This window comes from Cololabis saira, chromosome 14 (genome assembly GCF_033807715.1).
Source record: "Cololabis saira isolate AMF1-May2022 chromosome 14, fColSai1.1, whole genome shotgun sequence".
NCBI lineage: Eukaryota > Metazoa > Chordata > Actinopteri > Beloniformes > Belonidae > Cololabis > Cololabis saira.
This window is the reverse complement of record NC_084600.1, coordinates 43,571,799-43,592,742: the sequence shown is the minus strand read 5'-3', so window position 1 is coordinate 43,592,742 and position 20,944 is coordinate 43,571,799. Positions and strand designations below refer to the sequence as shown.

Genomic DNA, 20,944 nt, shown 5'->3' with positions numbered 1-20,944 from the left:
AAGTGTTTATAACCATGAATGTGTGAGTTTTTTATATGTTAAATGTTGATTTTATCATGAAAAGTGCTGTAAAAATGAAGTTGATAGAAATTAAGAAATGCCTTGAAAAGGTAATTAAAAAAAGTAATAAAATAAATAGAAAAGGTAATTAAAAATAATAGATCTGCAGCTCACACTCCGGTACAACAATCCCTTCATCTGGGTTTACTAGACAAAATCAGTCATTTGAATTGACAGACATCTAAAAGTCTTTCACACAACTCATATGAACAACTAGGCAAAATAAATGTGATTAATAATTGTGAAAGGACATTGTTTGCTTAATGAACCCTCGGCGTTAAGCCGAGTATTTATTGATGAGGTTTATTTATGATGGAGGTTTTTACACATCAGTAGAGACGGTTTGTTTTATGACCATGTTGATTTTTTATGTACTTTTATTCTAGGAGCTTTTTATCTGTTTAGTCTTGTTTTTATTGTATTTTACTTTTATTGTATTGTTTTGTTCATGTTATTATTGTTATAGTTTTATTTTTTTGTGAAGCACCTTGTGGCATTCCCTTGTTGTGAAATAAACTTTACTTAACCAAGTGAGAAATAGTTTGTGCTGCTATTTAGTGACATGAGGGAGGGAGGAAGGAAGGAAGGAAGGAAGGAAGAGAAGGAAGGAAGGAAGGAAGGAAGGAAGGAAGGAAGGAAGGAAGGAAGGAAGGAAGGAAGGAAGAAAGAAGGGAGAAAACAAGGAAGGAAGGAAGGAAGGAAGGAAGGAAGGAAGGAAGGAAGGAAGGAAGGAAGGAAGGAAGGAAAGAAGGGAGAAAACAAGGAAGGAAGGAAGGAAGGAAGGAAGGAAGGAAGGAAGGAAGGAAGGAAGGAAGGAAGGAAGGAAGGAAGGAAAGAAGGGAGAAAACAAGGAAGGAAGGAGAGGAAGGAAGGAAGGAAGGAAGGGAAGGAAGGAAAGGGAAGGAAGGAAGGAAGGAAGGGAAAGAAGGGAGAAAACAAGGAAGGAAGGAGGAAGGAAGGAAGAAGGAAGGAAGGAAGGAAAGAAGGGAGAAACAAGGAAGGAAGAAGGAAGGAAGGAAGGAAGGAAGGAAGGAAGGAAGGAAGGAAGGAAGGAAGGAGGGAGGAAAGAAGGAAGGAAGGAAGGAAGGAGGAAGGAAGGAAGGAAGGAAGGAAGGAAGGAAGGAAGGAAGGAAGGAAAGAAGGAGAAACAAGGAAGAAGGAAGGAAGGAAGGAAGGAAAGAAGAAAGGAAGGAGGAAGGAAGAAGAAAGGAAGGAAGGAGGAAGGAAGGGAAGGAAGGAGGAAGAAGGAAGGAAGGAGGGAGGAGGGAGGAAGGAAGGAAGGAAGGAAGGAAGAAGGAAGGAAGGAAGGAAGGAAGGAAGGAGAAGGAAAGAAGGAAGGAAGGAAGGAAAGAGGGAGAAAACAAGGAAAGAAGGAAGGAAGGAAGGAGAAACAAGAAAGAAGAAGGAAGGAAGGAGGAAGGAAGGAGGAAGGAAGGAAGGAAGAAGGAAGGAAGGAAGGAAGGAAGGAAGGAAGAAGAGAGAAACAAGGAAAGAAGGAAGGAAAGAGGGAGAAACAAGGAAAGAAGGAAGGAAGGAAGGAGGAAGGGAGAACACAAGGAATAAGAAAGGAGAGGGAAGGAAGGAGAGAAAACAAGGAAGAAGGAAGGAAGGGAGGAAACAAGGAAAGAAGGAGGAAGGGAGAAAACAAGGAAAGAAGGAAGGAAGGGAGAAAACAAGGAAAGAAGGAAGGAAGGAAGGAAGGAAGAAGGAAGAAAACAAGGAAAGAAGAAGGAAGGAAGGAAGGAAGGAAGGAAGGAAGGAAGAAGGAAACAAGGAAGGAAGGAAGGAAGGAAACAGGAAAGAAGAAAGGAAGGAGGAAGGAAGGAAGAAAGGAGGGAAAAAAGAAGAAAGGAAGAAGGAAGGAAGGAAGGAAGGAAGGAAGGAAGGAAGGAAAGAAAGAAGAAAGGAAGGGAAAAAGAAGAAAGGAAGGAAAAGGAAGGAAGGAAGGAAGGAAGGAAGAAGGAAGGAAGGAAGGAAGGAAGGAAGGAAGAAGGAAGAGAGAAAACAAGGAAAAGGAGGAAGGAGAAAATAAGGAAGGAAGGAAGAGAGAAAACAAGGAAAAAAGGAAGGAAGGAAGGAAGGCAGGGAGAAAACAAGGAAAGAAGAAAGGAAGGGAAAAAAGAAGAAAGGAAGGAAGGAAGGAAGGAAGGAAGGAAACAAGGAAGAAGAAAGGAAGGAGAAGGAAGGAATGAAACAAGGAAAGAAGAAAGGGAGGGAAAAAGAAGAAAGGAAGGAGAAACAAGGAAAGAAGAAAGGAAGGAAAAAAGAAGAAAGAAGGAAGGAGGAAGGAAGGAAGGAAGGAAGGAAGGAAGGAAGAAGGAAGGAAGGAAGGAAGGAAGGAAGGAAGGAAGGGAGAAAACGAGGAAGAAGAAAGAAGGGAAAAAGAAGAAAGGAAGAAAGAAGAAGGAAAGGAAGGAAGGAAGGAAGGAAGGAAGGAAGAAGGAAGGAAACAAGGAAAGAAGAAAGGAAGGAAGGAAGGAAGAAGGAAGGAAGGAAGGAAGGAAGGAAGAAGAAACAAGAAAGAAGGAAGGAAGGAAGAAGGAAGGAAGGAAGGAAGAAGGAACAAGAAGAAGAAGGAAGAAACAAGGAAAGAAGAAAGGAAGGAAGGAAGAAGAAGAAAGGAAGGAAGGAAGGAAGGAAGAAAGAAGAAAGAAGGACAAAAAGAAGAAAGGAAGGAAATAAAGAAGGAAGGAGGAAGGAAGGAAGGAAGGAAGAAGGAAAGAAAGAAGAAAGGAAGGAAAAAAGAAGAAAGGAAGGAAATAAGAAGGAAGGAAGGAAAGAAGGAAGGAAGGAAGGAGAAGGAAGAAGAAGGAGAAAACAAGGAAAGAAGAAAGGAAGGGAAAAAAGAAGAAAGGAAGGAAGGAAGGAAGGAAGGAAGGAAGGAAGGAAGGAAGGAAGGAAGGAAGGAAGGAAGGAAGGAAGGAAGGAAGGAAGGAAGGAAGGAAACAAGGAAAGAAGAAAGGAAGGGAAAAAGAAGAAAGGAAGGAAGGAAGGACGGAAGGAAGGAAGGAAGGAAGGAAGGAAGGAAGGAAGGAAGGAAGGAAGGAAGGAAGGAAGGAAGGAAGGAAGGAAGGAAGGAAGGAAGAGGAAGGAAGTGGGAGTTAAAGTGAGGATGTGAGTGAAAATGAGCAGATCTGTTTTTAACCACGAGTGTTGGAGTTTTTATATGTTCAATGTTGATTTTATCATGAAAAGTGCTATATAAATAAAGTTTGATAAAAAAATGAAAAACACCCTTGAAAAGGTGATTAAAAGGTAATAAAGAAAAATTTAAGAGGTAATAAAGGTAATTAAAAAAATAGATCTGCAGCAACCAAAATCAACAAGTAATCCCCAGATCTGGGTTTACGAGACGAAATCAGACCAAACATTTTATTGATTCGATTCATTTTATTGACTGATAGCTAAAAGTCTTTCACACAACAACTAAGCAAAATAAATGTGATAAATAATTGTAAAATTACATTATTTGCTTAAAGAACCCTTGGCGTTAAGCCAGGTATTTATTGATTATGTTTTAATGTCTCTGTGTGTTGGGGGGGTTTATGTGTGCTGAGTTTTTGTGTTAAATGTTGATTTTATTATGTAAAGCACTTTGCGTTACTATTGTGTGAAAAGTGCTGTATAAATAAAGTTTGATTTGATAAAAACTAAAAAAACACCCTTGAAAAGGGAAAATATTCACTGCAAAAACTCAAAATCTTAACAAGAATATTTGTCTTATTTCTAGTTAAAAGGTCTCATTTTTAGTCAAAAAAATCTCATTACACTTAAAACAAGACTCATTACCAGAAAATAACTTGTTATTTGACAATTTTCACCTGTTTCAAGTAAATTTCACTTGAAATAAGTAGAAAAATCTGCCAGTGGAACAAGATTTATCTTCACAAAAATAATCTTTCTTTCTTTTTTCTCTTTCCTTTCTCCTTCCTTCTTTTTCTCTTCTTTCTTTCTGTTTCTCTTTCCTTTCTTCCTTTGTCTCTTTTCTTTTCTTTTTTTCTTTTCTTTCTTTCTGTCCTTCTTTTTCTTCTTTCTCTTTCTTTTTTTTCTCTTTCTTCCTTTCTTTCTTTCTTTTTTCTTTTCACTTGAAATGAGTAGAAAAATCTGCCAGTGGAACAAGATTTATCTTCTCATTACAAGCAAAAAAATCTTGTTCCACTGGCAGATTTTTCTACTTATTTTAAGTGAAAATCTACTTGAAACAGGTGAAAATTGTTGTTTTTTTTTCCAGTGATGAGTCTTGTTTTAAGTGTAATGAGATTTTTTTGGGACTAAAAATGAGCCATTTTAACTAGAAATAAGACAAATATTCTTGTTAAGATTTTGAGTTTTTGCAGTGTTGTTGTGTTTTCCAGGTTATTAAAGATGCTGCTTCGGGGATCTGTTAGCAGGAGAAATTAAGAAGAACACAACGATCGCAGCTCGTCAGAGAAACATCAGATATACAGTTAGGTCCATAAATATTTGGACACTGACACAATTTTCAGTATTCCAGCTCTGTACAACACCACAATGGATTTGAAATGAAACAATCAAGATGTGCTTCAAGTGCAGACTTTCAGCTTTAATTTGAAGGTATTTACATCCAAAGCAGGTGAACGGTGTAGGAATTACATCACATTTTATATGTACCTTCCACTTTTTAAGGGACCAAAAGTAATTGGACAACTAACATAATCATACATCAAATTGTCAATTTTAATATTTTGTTGCAAATCCTTTGCAGTCGATGACAGCCTGAAGTCTGGAACCCATAGACATCACCAGACGCTGGGTTTCGTCCCTGGTGATGCTCTGCCAGGCCTCTGCTGCAGTTGTCTTCACTTCCTGCTTGTTCTTTGGGCATTTTCCCTTCAGTTTTGCCTTCAGCAAGTGAAATGCATGCTCAATCGGATTCAGGTCAGGTGATTGACTTGGCCATTGCAGAACATTTCACTTCTTTGCCTCTTTGGTTGCTTTCGCAGTATGCTTCGGGTCATTTGTCCATCTGCATTGTGAAGCGCCGACCAATGAATTTTGAAGCATTTGGCTGAATATAATAATAATAATAATGACTTGGATTTATATAGCGCCCTTCTAGGCACCCAGAGCGCTTTACAGAAATCATTATTCATCCATACACATTCTCTCTGGTGGTGGTAAGCTACATCTGTAGCCACAGCTGCCCTGGGGCAGACTGACAGAAGCGTGGCTGCCATATCGCGCCTAACGGCCCCTCCGACCACCACCAACATTCACACACAGTCATACACATTCACACGGGGCAAGGTGGGTAAGGTGTCTTGCCCAAGGACACTACGACAGCAAACTGGGACAGAGCGGGATTCGAACCGCCGACCTTCGGATCATTGGACGACCCGCTCTACCACCTGAGCTACTGCCGCCCCATATGAGCAGATAATATTGCCCGAAACACTTCAGAATTCATTCTGCTGCTTTTGTCAGCTGCCACATCATCAATAAATATAAGAGAAGACTTCACCAGAGGAAATACAGAGGAAATACAGATGGGTTACACAAGGTGTAAACCATTGGTGAGCCTCAAAAACAGGAAAGCCAGATTAAAGTGAACAGTTCCTTCCCTTCTCCATACTCTTCTCTTTCCATCATTGTGGTACAAGTTGATCTTTGTCTCATCTGTCCATAAGATGTTGTTCAGAACTGCATTGGCTCTTTTAGACGTTTCTTAGCTAACTTTAATCTGGCCTTCCTGTTTTTGAGGCTCACCAATGGTTTACACCTTGTGTAACCCATCTGTATTTCCTCTGTATTTCCTCTGGTGAATTCTTCTCTTATATTTATTGATGATGTGGCAGCTGACAAAAGCAGCAGAATGAATTCTGAAGTGTTTCGGGCAATATTATCTGCTCATATTCAGCCAAATGCTTCAAAATACATTGGTCGGCGCTTCACAATGCAGATGGACAATGACCCGAAGCATACTGCGAAAGCAACCAAAGAGGCAAAGAAGTGAAATGTTCTGCAATGGGCCAAGTCAATCACCTGACCTGAATCCGATTGAGCATGCATTTCACTTGCTGAAGGCAAAACTGAAGGGAAAATGCCCAAAGAACAAGCAGGAAGTGAAGACAACTGCAGCAGAGGCCTGGCAGAGCATCACCAGGGACGAAACCCAGCGTCTGGTGATGTCTATGGGTTCCAGACTTCAGGCTGTCATCGACTGCAAAGGATTTGCAACAAAATATTAAAAATTGACAATTTGATTTATGATTATGTTAGTTGTCCAATTACTTTTGGTCCCTTAAAAAGTGGAAGGTACATATAAAATGTGTTGTAATTCCTACACCGTTCACCTGATTTGGATGTAAATACCTTCAAATTAAAGCTGAAAGTCTGCACTTCAAGCACATCTTGATTGTTTCATTTCAAATCCATTGTGGTGTTGTACAGAGCTGGAATACTGAAAATTGTGTCAGTGTCCAAATATTTATGGACCTAACTGTATGTGTTTGGAGAAACAGCTGCGACGAGTGAAGTCTGTGTTTGGATGTAAAGTCTGGGAGGGGAAACGTCCTCGGAGACGCCTCGCAGCGTGATGAGTTTTCAGCAGCTGCTGCCGCCACATCACCACTGGAGAAGAAGTACCTGAGGTTCAGCCTGCGTCACGCAGAAACGAGTCGTTTAGTTCAGTATAAGCTCAGTAAAGCTTAGTGGACCGACTTGGAGGTGTTTTCAGAGAAAAAACAAGTGGAAAAGTAGAAATCGGCCAATTAAAAGAGAGGTAATCCTGCTTAGACGAGGTATCAGATCCATCAGATCCATCAGATGGATCTTTATTACGAGAATAAAGTCTTAATATTATGAGAATAAAGTCGTAATATTATGAGAATAAAGTGGTAAAATTACGAGAATAAAGTCGTAATATTACGAGAATAAAGTCGTAATATTACGAGAATAAAGTCGTAATATTACGAGAATAAAGTCGTAATATTACGAGAATAAAGTCGTAATATTACGAGAATAAAGTCGTAATATTACGAGAATAAGTCGTAATATTACGAGAATAAAGTCGTAATATTACGAGAATAAAGTCGTAATATTACGAGAATAAAGTCGTAATATTACGAGAATAAAGTCGTAATATTACGAGAATAAAGTCATAATGTTGAGAGAATAAAGTCGTAATATTATGAGAATAAAGTCGTAATATTATGAGAATAAAGTCGTAATATTATGAGAATAAAGTGGTAAAATTACGAGAATAAAGTCGTAATATTATGAGAATAAAGTCGTAATATTATGAGAATAAAGTCGTAATATTACGAGAATAAAGTCGTAATGTTGAGAGAATAAAGTCGTAATATTATGAGAATAAAGTCGTAATATTATGAGAATAAAGTCGTAATATTATGAGAATAAAGTCGTAATATTACAAGAATAAAGTCATTAATATTATGAGAATAAAGTCGTAATATTATGAGAATAAAGTCGTAATATGACGAGAATAAAGTCGTAATATTATGAGAATAAAGTCGTAATATTATGAGAATAAAGTCGTAACATTACGAGAATAAAGTCGTAATATTACGAGAATAAAGTCGTAATATTATGAGAATAAAGTCGTAACATTACGAGAATAAAGTCGTAACATTACGAGAATAAAGTCGTAACATTACGAGAATAAAGTCGTAACATTATGAGAATAAAGTCGTATATTATGAGAATAAAGTTGTAATATTACGAGAATAAAGTCGTAAAATTACGAGAATAAAGTCGTAAAATTACGAGAATAAAGTCGTACTATTACGAGAATAAAGTCGTAATATTATGAGAATAAAGTTGTAATATTACGAGAATAAAGTGGTAAAATTACGAGAATAAAGTCGTAATATTATGAGAATAAAGTTGTAATATTACGAGAATAAAGTCGTAAAATTACGAGAATAAAGTCGTAAAATTACGAGAATAAAGTCGTAATATTACGAGAATAAAGTTGTAATATTACGAGAATAAAGTCGTAATATTATGAGAATAAAGTCGTAATATTACGAGAATAAAGTCGTAATATTATGTGAATAAAGTCGTAATATTACGAGAATAAAGTCGTAATATTATGAGAATAAAGTCGTAATATTACGAGAATAAAGTCGTAATATTATGTGAATAAAGTCGTAATATTACGATCCATCAGAACCATCAGAACCACCAGATCCATCAGAACTCACGGTGAGGACGTCGTAGGTTCCGGCCGTCGCCATCTTCTTGGACGACACCATGGCGGTCCTCGGGTCGATGATGAACTTGTCGTCCTGGTTTCCGTCGACGACGGCATAGGTGACGTTGCCGTTGGCGCCGGCGTCGCGGTCGTAGGCGAAGACGCGGTAGACGGGCTCGACCCGCTTGTTGCGGTCCCGCTCCGGCAGGCTGATGCGGTACGTGACCTCGGGGAAGGTCGGCGGGTTGTCGTTCTCGTCGGCGATGTGGACGATCACCCACACGGTGGACTGGCGGGTCGTGGCCGGGCCGTCAATCACCGTCACCTGTATGACAGAAATAATAATAATAATAATTAAAGCTGCAAGCAGCGATGAACGGGCCCTCGCGCATGCAATTTTCACCAATAAAAGTCAAGGACTCAAAACTAAGTCTGATGACACCACCCACGACTCTTTATGTCAAACCATTGAAAAGTTATGGCAGAAAGTAGGAACTATCACATATTGACCAATCAGATGAAGGGGGCGCGCTTTTTGGTGTCTAAGAAAAGTAATGTTGTCGCAGGATGAGACACACATTTTGATGTATAACACACCTGGGTGCACGTTAGGGTTCGGGCCGTTTTAACTGCCGAAGAAATGGCATAAATTGCGCCAAAATTACACGATTAATTCAAAATGGCCGACTTCCTGTTTGGTTTCGGCCATGGCGCCAAGAGACTTTTCTTTAAGTTGCGACATGATACAGGTGTGTACCGATTTTCGTGCATGTACGTCAAACCGTATTGTGGGGCTTGAGGCACAAATTTTTCTAGGGGGCGCTGTTGAGCCGTTAGGCCACGCCCATTAATGCAAACCAATAAATATCACATTTTTTGCCAGGCCTGGCTTGGTGCAGAATTTGGTGACTTTTTGGGCACGTTTAGGGGGAAAAAAGGCCCTAATTTCGTCGGAAAAAGGAAAAAAACGAGAAAAGAAATTCCTACAAATACAATAGGGCCTTCGCACTGTCAGTGCTTGGGCCCTAATAATAACACATTTTATTTGTTTATTTTATTTTATTTAAAGCACTTTTCATAAAATAATCTCAAAGTGCTACAGAAAACCAACAAACGAAATAAACAAAAAGGAATAAAATCAAGACACATAAGAAACCAGAAGTAAAAGCATAAAAGCACAGAGACAATATAGACATCTATGAAAGACCAGGGAAAGCCTTCCTGAACAAAGAAGTTTTCAGCCCCTTTTTAAAAGTGTTCCCAGACTGGGGTCGACGTAGGTGTTCAGGGAGGGAGTTCCAGATCAGAATCAGAATCAGAATCAGGTTTATTAAGGCAGTTTAGAAAACTGATTTTGACTTCGGATACACCGGCGGCGACACAATGGTATTATGCTCCTGTTTTTCCAAGGGTAACACTGGGATAGGGGGGAGGAGGAGAAAAAAAACACATCTTCACACTGAGTATAATACGCAATGTCAACTTGTTTACATTCCACCAGGGAGATTGTGACTGGAGCGGTCGGCCAGGCTGCTCTGTCAAGGCCAGATTATAAAATCAACAATTATATTGCAAAGAACAGACAAACTCAGTAATTTTCCGTCTGCCTTTAGTCTCTGGTTCATCAATGGCGACTCCAAACAGATGAAATTGTGATCAATTCCCGCCAAGCCGAGCTTCCAACTTCTCCAAGGTCTTATCCATCTTGCCAATGAGCTCAAAGACCGCCGCCAGCCTGCGATTCTGTTCAAGAATCGCATCCAGCTTACGGCTTTGCTCTCCCAGCGTGAAAGTCTGAGCGTTGAACGCCTTGCTTGACCCTTCAGCCACGTCCGGCAGCTCAGAAAGGGCCAGAACAGCTGTCGACGACTTACGCGTTTGTCGGTAGACCAGGAACCCCCCACTCCAATTAGGAGAAATCCTGCTATCACAAATCCAATTATGAAGCATCTTCAACGTCCTCGACAGACAGAATCGCCAAACACAACGGTTTCCAATGTTTCCAGGAATCCATTGTGTGGATGTGGATGTTCAGGGAGGGAGTTCCAGATGTGGAGGTTCAGGGAGTGTTCCAGATGTGGAGGTTCAGGGAGGGAGTTCCAGATGTGGAGGTTCAGGGAGGGAGTTCCAGATGTGGAGGTTCAGGGAGGCAGTTCCAGATGTGGAGGTTCAGGGAGGGAGTTCCAGATGTGGAGGGAGTTCCAGATGTGGAGGGAGTTCCAGATGTGGGGGGCAGCGGAGCAGAAGGCTCGGCCTCCCATGGAGTCGGAGTCGGGGCTGATAGAGGAGGTTGGTGCTTTGTGAGCGGAGGTTACGGGTGGATGAGTGAGGGGTCAGGAGGTCTTGGATGTATTGAGGGTCATTGCTGTAGATGCAGAGGTTGGTGATGACGGCCATCTTGTATTGGATTCTGGAGGTTCTGGGAAGCCAGTGTAGGTTCTGGAGAATAGGGGTGATATGGTCGTATTTGAGTTTTCACCACAGTTCGGGCGGCACAGTTCTGAATGAATTGAAGTTTCTGGAGGTGTTTGTTGGGGATACCGATGAGCAGGCTGTTACAGTAGTCGATACTGTTGAGCAGGCTGTTGCAAATTCACATTACAAATCATGTTTTAATAGCAGAAAAAAAAAGACCACATTTCCCACGTCTGCCCAGCCAATTCCTTGTCCAATCACGACGTTGTCTAATCTTTTTTCATTTATGGCCACACAGAATGGCACAAATTGCTAAGGCAGGGCGTTTGTTTTTACTGAGCATCTTCAGTGTTTCCCACTTCGGGGTTCCTCCTCTCCCACTTCTTTTTGACGTTGCAGTTCCAGTAACAGAAGTCCGACGTGAGGATTATGATCGTATAGTGTGAGCAGACGTGAGGATTATGATCGTATAGTGTGAGCAGACGGAGCATCAGAGCATCGGGTCGTACAGTGTGAGAACATAAATCGTGGGCTGTGAATTTTTGAACTCCGCGATCTAGTCGTGCAGTGTGAGATGGGGCAGTCTCAAACGATTTAAATTGATAAATTTAATTGGAGACCGATGTCGGTGTGTAGACGGCTTAGGACAGGGGTCGGCAACCCAACATGTTTTAGAGCCATATTGGACCAAAAACACAAAAAACAAATATGTCTGGAGCCACAAAAAATGAAAAGTCTTGTATCAGAATTAGAATGAAGACAACACATGCTGCATGTTTCTATGTTAGTTATAACTGCGTCCTCGGCTGCAAATGTAGCTGCTAATGTCTTTCCATATGACTCTTTTTGTTACGCAAATCTATGGAAGAGTATTAGGGCCAGGCAGGAGAAAAATAAAAATAATATTTTAGAGAATCATTTTTTTTTCATTATGCACTTCGAGAAAAAGTCAAAATTTCGAGAAAAAAAGTCGAAATGTTGAGAAAAAAGTCGAAATGTTGAGAAAAAAAGTCGAAATTTCAAGAAAAAAGTCGAAATGTGGAGAAAAAATTTGAAATGTCGAGAAAAAAAGTCAAAATGTTGAGAAAAAGTTGAAATGTTGAGAAAAAATTTGAAATGTCAAGAAAAAAAGTCAAAATGTTGAGAAAAAGTTGAAATGTTGAGGAAATAGTCAAGATGTAATGAAAAAAGTCGGAATGTTGGAAAAAAAAGGCTAAATTTTGAGAAAAAAGTCAAAATGTCGAGAAAAAAGTCGAAATGTTGAGAAAAAAGTCAAAATGTTGAGATAAAAAAGGAAAGGAAAAAGGAAGAAAAAATTAGAAAAAAGGAAAAAAAGAAGAAAAAAGAAGAAAAAAGAAAGAAGGAAAAAAAAGAAAAAAAGGAAAAAAGAAAAAAAAGAAGAAAAAAAGGAAAAAAAAAAGGTCAAACATTTTTGAAAAAGCTTGAGGAGCCACTAGGGCGGCGCTAAAGAGCCGCGGGTTGCCGAGCCCTGGACTAGGAGGACACGGTGGTCAACAGTATCAAAAGCTGCTGAAAACTGGAGGAGGACGAGCAGGGAGGAGGATCCAGGGTCGGCGGAGATGAGAAGGTCATTGTTTACCCTGAATAATGCCGTCTCAGCACTCAGCAGAGCAGAAACCAGACTGAAACATTCCAAATAGTGAATGGTGTTGAAGAAGCAAACACGCTTCACGTCACGTGTGCGGGGGGGGTTTCTCTGCTGGCGTATACATTTATTGACCTTTCTAAATCCCGCCTGCGCCGTGCGAGCGCGGCGGGGCCGGTCCGGGGCCACGTGGGGCTGAAATCCCAGGAAATCACTTTGGATTATTGATCCCCTGCTGGCAGAGCCAGAGGTCTGATCACTGATCAATCGGATCAGCCGAGGGTGAACATCATTGTTGCCAGCCGGACGGCTCTCTGGACTGTTAATTACAGCGGCGGCGCAGGCGGGAGCCTGGTTGGTATTCAGGGGCCGGTCCTGCTGCCGGGGCCACACGGAGGAACCGCTGCCCCGTATCACTGAGAAAACTCAACATCTTACCAGGAATATTTGTCTTATTTCTAGTTAAAATGTCTCATTTGTAGTCAAGAAATCTCATTACACTTAAAACAAGAGTCATCACTGGAAAAAACAACAATTTTCACCTGTTTCAAGTAGATTTTCACTTGAAATAAGTAGAAAAATCTGTCAGTGGAACAAGATTTATCTTCAAGCAAAAAAATCTTGTTCCACTGGCAGATTTTTCTACTTATTTCAAGTGAAAATTTACTTGAAACAGGTGAAAATTGTCAAATATCAAATTATTTTTCTGGTAATGACTCTTGTTTTAAGTGCAGTGATTTTTTGACTAAAAATGAGACATTTTAACTAGAAATAATACAAATATTCCTGGTAAGATTTTGAGTTTTTGCAGTGTATTGTAATATAATCAACTAAGTCCTTGAATTTCAGAATGTTTAAGCAGATGAATTGTGGGTTGGTCGAGTCAGGAAAAGGTTTTTTACTGATGATTCTTATGGCTTTCTTTTGTAATAAAAATATTGGATTGGTATTTGTTTTATGAGTGTTTCCCCAGACCTCAATGCAGTATGTTATATATGGAGCAATCAATGAGTAATATAAAGTGGTTAATGCATTTTGAGAGGGAAAATCTTTAGCTTTGTACAGAATTGCGAGTCATTACCAGAAAAATAACTTGATATTCGACAATTTTCACCTGTTTCAAGTAAATTTTCACTTGAAATAAGTAGAAAAATCTGCCAGTGGAACAAGATTTATCTTCTCATTACAAGCAAAAAAATCTTGTTCCACTGGCAGATTTTTCTACTTATTTCAAGTGAAAATTTACTTGAAACAGGTGAAAATTGTTGTTTTTTTCCAGTGATGACTCTTGTTTTAAGTGTAATGAGATTTTTTTGAATAAAAATGAGACATTTTAACTAGAAATAAGACAAATATTCTTGTTAAGATGTTGAGTTTTTGCAGTGCAGCGCCGCAGCTCATCACTCTAAAAAGTAATTAAGTTTGCCTTGTAAATACAACCATTTAGAAACTGTATATTAGCTTAATAAAATCTCTAATTATCACGTATGGGATTGTTTTAATTGCAGATGCCAAAATAAATGAGTAAAAATCCAACTGTTAATTTTGTGTAAAGTCTATCTATTGTCTTATTTAATTTAATTGAGAATAAATTAGTATATGACAAACTGGTAATATTTTTAAAATATGCTCAACAACAGTGGGTGGGTTTCCATCATAATATTTGAGGATGGAGTAATTATACAGATGACTTTAACAAAATAGAATTATTACTGATTCCAGCTCAGTATCTTTAGTGTTTTGTGAAGCCCCGCCCACTAGACAGCTAGCTCCTCTGATTGGCTACAGACACTGAGCTTTACGACCTCTTATGGTTTTCTTTTTCTCAGACAAAGTTCCGACTTCTTACCTTCAGACTGACAGTTTTCGCTGGTAAGATAAGGTAAGGGTAAGTTTTGAAGGTAAGATGAGGTAAGGGTAAGTTTTGAAGGTAAGATAAGGTAAGGGTAAGTTTTGAAGGTAAGATGAGGTAAGGGTAAGTTTTGAAGGTAAGATAAGGTAAGGGTAAGTTTTGAAGGTAAGATAAGGTAAGGGTAAGTTCTGAAGGTAAGATGAGGTAAGGGTAAGTTTTGAAGGTAAGATAAGGTAAGGGTAAGTTTTGAAGGTAAGATAAGGTAAGGGTAAGTTCTGAAGGTAAGATAAGGTAAGGGTAAGTTTTGAAGGTAAGATAAGGTAAGGGTAAGTTTTGAAGGTAAGATGAGGTAAGGGTAAGTTTTGAAGGTAAGATGAGGTAAGGGTAAGTTTTGAAGGTAAGATGAGGTAAGGGTAAGTTTTGAAGGTAAGATGAGGTAAGGGTAAGTTTTGAAGGTAAGATGAGGTAAGGGTAAGTTTTGAAGGTAAGATAAGGTAAGGGTAAGTTCTGAAGGTAAGATGAGGTAAGGGTAAGTTCTGAAGGTAAGATGAGGTAAGGGTAAGTTTTGAAGGTAAGATGAGGTAAGGGTAAGTTTTGAAGGTAAGATAAGGTAAGGGTAAGTTTTGAAGGTAAGATGAGGTAAGGGTAAGTTTTGAAGGTAAGATAAGGTAAGGGTAAGTTCTGAAGGTAAGATGAGGTAAGGGTAAGTTTTGAAGGTAAGATAAGGTAAGGGTAAGTTTTGAAGGTAAGATGAGGTAAGGGTTAGTTCTGAAGGTAAGAAGTCGGAACTTTGTCTGAAAAAAAGAAAACCATAAGATATCACTAGGAAGACGTGATGAAAATGATAAGACTATGGACTTGATGACGTCAGATGCACTTTTTCTTTTTTTTTCTACTTTGTCTGCATATATTAATGGTTAATACCATGTTGGTAAAAACTATTAAACTATTAAAATTATATGATATCTATTATATATTAAAAATGCATATAATATATATATATATATATATATATATATATATATATATATATATATATATATATATATATATAATTATTATTATATTATTATATAATAAATAATACGATATCTATTATTATTATTATTAATACATATATACATATATAAATTATTTAAAATATTAAAATATATTACTAGTTATTAATATATATATATATATATATATATATATATATATATATATATATATATATATATATAAAATTTAAAATATAAAATTATATTATTAATTATTAATAGATATATAATAATAATAAATATAATATAATAAATAATAATATATATTATATATAGCATATATATATATAAATAATTATTAATATAATTTTATATTTTAAATATAATATTTTAAATAAGTTATATATGTATATATGTATTAGTATAATTTGTATTTGTATAATAATAATAATAATAGATATCTTATTATTTATTAAATTATATATATATATATATATATATATATATATATATATATATATTAATAATTAATAATATAATTTTATATTTTAAATCCTGTATATATATAAATAATAATAATAATAATAATAATAATAATAATAATAATAATAATAATAATATATATCTTATTATTTATTATATTATATTTATTATGATTATATATATTAATAATTAATAATATAATTTTATATTTTAAATAATTTATGTTATGTTAATAACATATTGACTGTGTCTTCATATTCTACTTGTTTAGTTGGACACTAGCCATGTTACGTGTTTCAACCCTTTACAACACACTGTCATGTGTATTATGACATCCATGGCCTGCACGTTTGACAGTTATTTGATGCTGCAGGCGTCTACACGCGTCTCCACGCGTCTGCACGCGTCTGCACGTGCAGCCCGGCCCACAACAGCCCATAATACCCCCGGCTGCGGCTCCGCAGGTCGGCCGCAGGTTACTTTATTCCATCTTGAAGGAGGGCAGAGTTCCCGCGGATTCATCAGCGTCTGATGAGTTGCAGGAAGTGTCTGAGGAAAAGCAAGTTTGCTCATGTCTCCCAAAGTCAAGATTCTCTGATTATCAGCTTCATCTGCATGCAGAGCAGCGGCGGCAGCAGGAAAATGCTAATCAGGGAGATATCTGTATGCCTGGTGTCGGCAGGCCCGGCTCTCCCGCGCCTTCCCTGCCTGAGTGGGGGAAGATAACCAATGATGAATGATTACATTTAAAAAATCCTAAACCTGAGCCCCAAAACTGCAGCCATTCATCACGTTTATGGAACCTTGACGCCCTGCCAAGGTTGTCCTCCACCCCGTCTTTGTTAATAGGCGGCGGTGGCAGATAAATAACATCCTATAAACCTGTGAACACAGCTCAGGGTTTACTGTACCTCTAAAAAGTGCTCGGCCTGTTGTTCTCTGTCCAGTTTCCTCGCCGTCGTTGTGATCAGACCTACAAATCACAAAAGAAAATCTTTAGATAACATAAATACAGCCCGGCAGAGTGAGTGATGATGGAGCTTTTACGGCTTCCCCCAGTTACACTGCAAAAACTCTAAATCTTAACAGGAATATTTGTCTTATTTCTAGTTAAAATGTCTAATTTTTAGTCAAAAAAAATCTCATTACACTTAAAACAAGACTCATCACTGGAAAAAACAACAATTTTCACCTGTTTCAAGTAGATTTTTACTTAAAATAAGTAGAAAAATCTGCCAGTGGAACAAAGATGTTTTTGCTTGTAATGAGAAGATAAATCTTGTTCCACTGGCAGATTTTTCTACTTATTTCAAGTTAAAAGAAAGAAAGAAAGAAAGAAAGAAAGAAAGAAAGAAAGAAAGAAAGAAAGAAAGAAAGAAAGAAAGAAAGAAAGAAAGAAAGAAAGAAAGAAAGAAAGAAAGAAAGAAAGAAAGAAAGAAAGAGAAGAAAGGGAAAAAAAGAAGGATAGAAAGAAAAGAAAGAAAGAAAGAAAGAAAGAAAGAGAAAGAAAGAAAGAAAGAAAGAAAGAAAGAAAGAAAGAAAGAAAGAAAGAAAGAAAGAAAGAAAGAAAGAAAGAAAGAAAGAAAAAGAAAGAAAAAGGAAGAAAGAAAGAAAGAAAGAAAGAAAGAAAGAAAGAAAGAAAGAAAGAAAGAAAGAAAGAAAGAAAGAAAGAAAGAAAGAAAGAAAGAAAGAAAGAAAGAAAGAAAGAAAGAAAGAAAGAAAGAAAGAAAGAAAGAAAGAAAGAAAGAAAGATTTTTTTGCTTGTAATGAGAAGATAAATCTTGTTCCACTGGCAGATTTTTCTACTTATTTCAAGTGAAAATCTACTTGAAACAGGTGAAAATTGTCAAATAACAAGTTATTTTTCTGGTAATGACTCTTGTTTTAAGGATAATGAGATTTTTTGACTAAAAATGAGACATTTTAACTAGAAATAAGACAATTATTCCTGGTAAGATTGAGTTTTTGCAGTTACAGCTTCTGCTTCACTACAGGACGTGTGTGACTAAATTAAAGCTTGTTTGTTTTTTTCCACATTAAAAAAGCTCAAGTCATTTGCAATTAAATTGCCCTAATTAATAAGCCGGTGCATTAATGCTGCTGTGAAGTGGGAGTCCTGCAGGCTCTGGCTCGGCGCTGGCGTTTGGCGCGGCGTGTTGGTCGCTAGCGCGGCGTTTGGACGCTAGCGCGGCGTTTGGACGCTAGCGCGGCCAACACGCCGTCGGGACGAGCCAAGACTCTGATGGAAGCTCAGGCCGAGCCGGACTGCAAATCAGCGAGAAAGAGGGACAGGAAATCCTAGACTTTGTTTTTTTCCTCAACATCAGGGGCGTCAATTGGGTATGAAGGTACGGCAGTCGCCACACCTCGGCTTCAGGGGAAAATGTAAATGTTTGTTTTTTAAATACATTTATGGAATTACTCTGTCTCTTTGTATTGATTATTCTATTATTTAATACATATAGAATAACTACAAATGCAAGTCAGAACAACATGATGGATTTCAGTAGGTATTATCTTTCCCAACACTTGTACCTCCTCATATCTTGAAATGTGATGTCCCAGCGTCCCTGACGACAGTGGTCGCTATCAATCTCGTTTTTAGCTCTGCAGTGTTACTAACTTACAAAAATGAAAAGGAAGCAGGCAACCCAGCAATTTTCTTTTTTCAAAATAAGAAAGCAAGTGATGGTCCAATGCTGCCCTGGCAGGGAGGAAGAAGGAGCAGGTAGGGAAAGCGGGAGTCGGGATATTAACGAGGCTGTTAGCCACTCCATGTCCACGTGATATTGTTGCAATCACATAGTGAATGAAATGAACAGAATGAGTTAAATTGCGTTTGTCAGATACGCTATTTCTGCTCTCTAACTGCTGCTAGCTGTCCGTGGTGCAGAAAACGGATGCGTAAAGGCGCTTTGACTGAATTTATTACCACGTTAAAGTGAAGTGTTCATAGTTAGCAGGATGTGAGTGAGACTGCATTTGAAAAAGTTCAATTTTTCTCTACCACACAGATAAGCTACATAGACTTCTGTGATGAGTATTTGCTGGACATGTTGGTTGATGCTGTAGTTAAGTTCTGTGACTCGTAACCTTGCCAAACCTTAGCTTTGACTGAATTGACGCCACTGCTCAACATGATATTTGTGTTTTCTTGTTTATCACTCGCTGTGAAGCTAGCGAAGCCCCCGCTACCGACAAAACATCCACATTTCATCACTCCGGAGGATCTTCACTGCAAAAACTCAAAATCTTACCAGGAATATTTGTCTTATTTCTAGTTAAAATGTCTCATTTTTAGTCAAAAAATCTCATTACACTTAAAACAAGAGTCATTACCAGAAAAATAACTTGTTATTTGACAATTTTCAACTGTTTCAAGTAAATTTTCATTTGAAATAAGTAGATTTTTATTACAAGCAAAAACATCTTGTTCCACTGGCAGATTTTTCTACTTATTTTAAGTGAAAATCTACTTGAAACAGAAGAAAATTGTTGTTTTTTCCAATGATGAGTCTTGTTTTAAGTGTAATGAGATTTTTTTGAATTTGATTTTGAGTTTTTACCGTGGACTGCAAATCACCAAGGAAAGAGGGACAGGAAATCCTAGACTTAGTTTTTTCCTCGACATGATATTTGTGTTTTCTTGTTTATCACTCGCTGTGCGACTAGCGAAGCCGCTGCTACCGACAAAACACCCACATTTAGTCACGCTTTCATCACTTTAGAGGACCTTACACTCCCTTGCATATCCCGCCCGCAGCAGCATCATCCCAACAGTCTGACTCTTTTAATATTTGAAATGTTTAGTCTGTAAAATCTTCAAAAAGTTATTCAAACTCAAAGTCTCCGCGGATGCGTCTCTTGTCGGCAAAACTGAAATGAAAATAAGAGCAGCATCACCCCAGAATGACAAATTTCCCCCCCTCAATTTTATTATCTTTGCTTTCCCTCTACAAAGAAACGTTGCCAATCAAAACATTTGAATAGTGTTCAGCATCTCAGCGGCAGCCAGAACCGCCGTGGGCTCATTTGTTTCAGCTTGGATCTTTTGTATCCACAATACAAAAACGCAATTTTACAGAAAAATACACCGATACGCAACAACAAATTACCATGATATTGTTCTCTGTTTTGTGAGGAAGAGGATCTGTTTCCCCCGGCAGCAGCTCTCATTATTATTCATAGCAAAGCAAAATGCTCTGCAAACCAGATTAGTGTTTTATGCAATTTTAAGGTGACAGGAAGAAAAGAAAAACTAAGAAAAAAGTTCCAGGAAGAAAGAGATTCATTTGTCACAGCTTCAGCTTTTTTCACAGTGATGAAAAAAGCTGAATTTTTGGCACTAGAAAAATAAATAATTAAATGATAATTAAAATTAGTGGTATGGAAATAGAAAGAGTATACGAAATTAAGTTCCTGGGGGTAATAATTGATGATAAACTTAGCTGGAAATCACATATAAATAGTGTAAAGTCAAAAATGTCTAAAACTCTAGCAATATTAAGTAAAACAAGTTATTTTTTCTGTCTAAGAGCAACAGTTTTTAATGTATAACTCACTCATTGTTCCATACATGACTTATTGTGTGGAGGTTTGGGGTAACACCTATAAAACAAATACAAACCCTGTTTTCTTATTACAAAAAAGAGCTTTAAGGATAATTAATAGATCTGACTATTATAAACCAACAAATAATCTCTTTATTAAATATAATACTCTTAAATTCCATGACAAAGTAGAGCAGAAAACTGTTTTATTTGCATTTAAAGCAAAAACTGCTTCCAAACTACATTCAGGATGGACACCGGATTGCAAGTTACAACAGTGCCCTATTGTTTTTTTTGTGTTTTTTTTTGTGTTTTTTTCTTTTTTCTTTCCTTTTTTTCTTCCTTTCTTCTTTTTTTAATTTTTTCTTCCTTTTTTATTTTTTGTTCTTTTTTTCTTTTCTTTCCCTTTTTTTCTTCTTTTTTCCCTTTTTTCTCTTTTACCTTTTTCCCTTTTTTCCTCTTTTTTCCTTTTTTTCTTTCTTTCTTTTTTTCCTTTTTTTCCTCTTTTTTCTTCTTTTTTTCCTTTATTTCTTTGGGTTTTTTCTCTTTTTTCCTTTTTTTCCTTTATTTTTTCTCTCTTTTTTTCCTTTTTTTCTCTTTTTTTCTTATTTTTTGCCCCAGTGTTTTCATAATAAATAGATCTGACTATTATGAACCAACAAATAATCTCTTTATTAAATATAATACTCTTAAATTCCATGACAAAGTAGAGCAGAAAAGTGTTTTATTTGCCTTTAAAGCAGAAACTGCTTCCAAACTACATTCAGGATTTATTCCAAATAAAAGAAACCGCTCTGACCTGAGGTGGAAACTCATGTTTGA

The 20,944-nt window shown here is 37.4% G+C and overlaps 1 protein-coding gene across 1 annotated transcript in view; it reads right to left on the bottom strand.

Annotated features, from left to right (window-relative positions):
* Positions 1-20,944, bottom strand: part of LOC133459398 (protocadherin Fat 3-like) — a 299,910-nt gene that overhangs the window by 179,789 nt on the left and 99,177 nt on the right. The window contains exons 11-12 of the mRNA XM_061739291.1: positions 16,484-16,545; positions 8,247-8,561 (exon numbers count right to left, since the gene is read on the bottom strand). Coding sequence (XP_061595275.1) covers positions 8,247-8,561; positions 16,484-16,545 — 377 coding nt within the window. The remainder of the gene's footprint in view (positions 1-8,246; positions 8,562-16,483; positions 16,546-20,944) is intronic.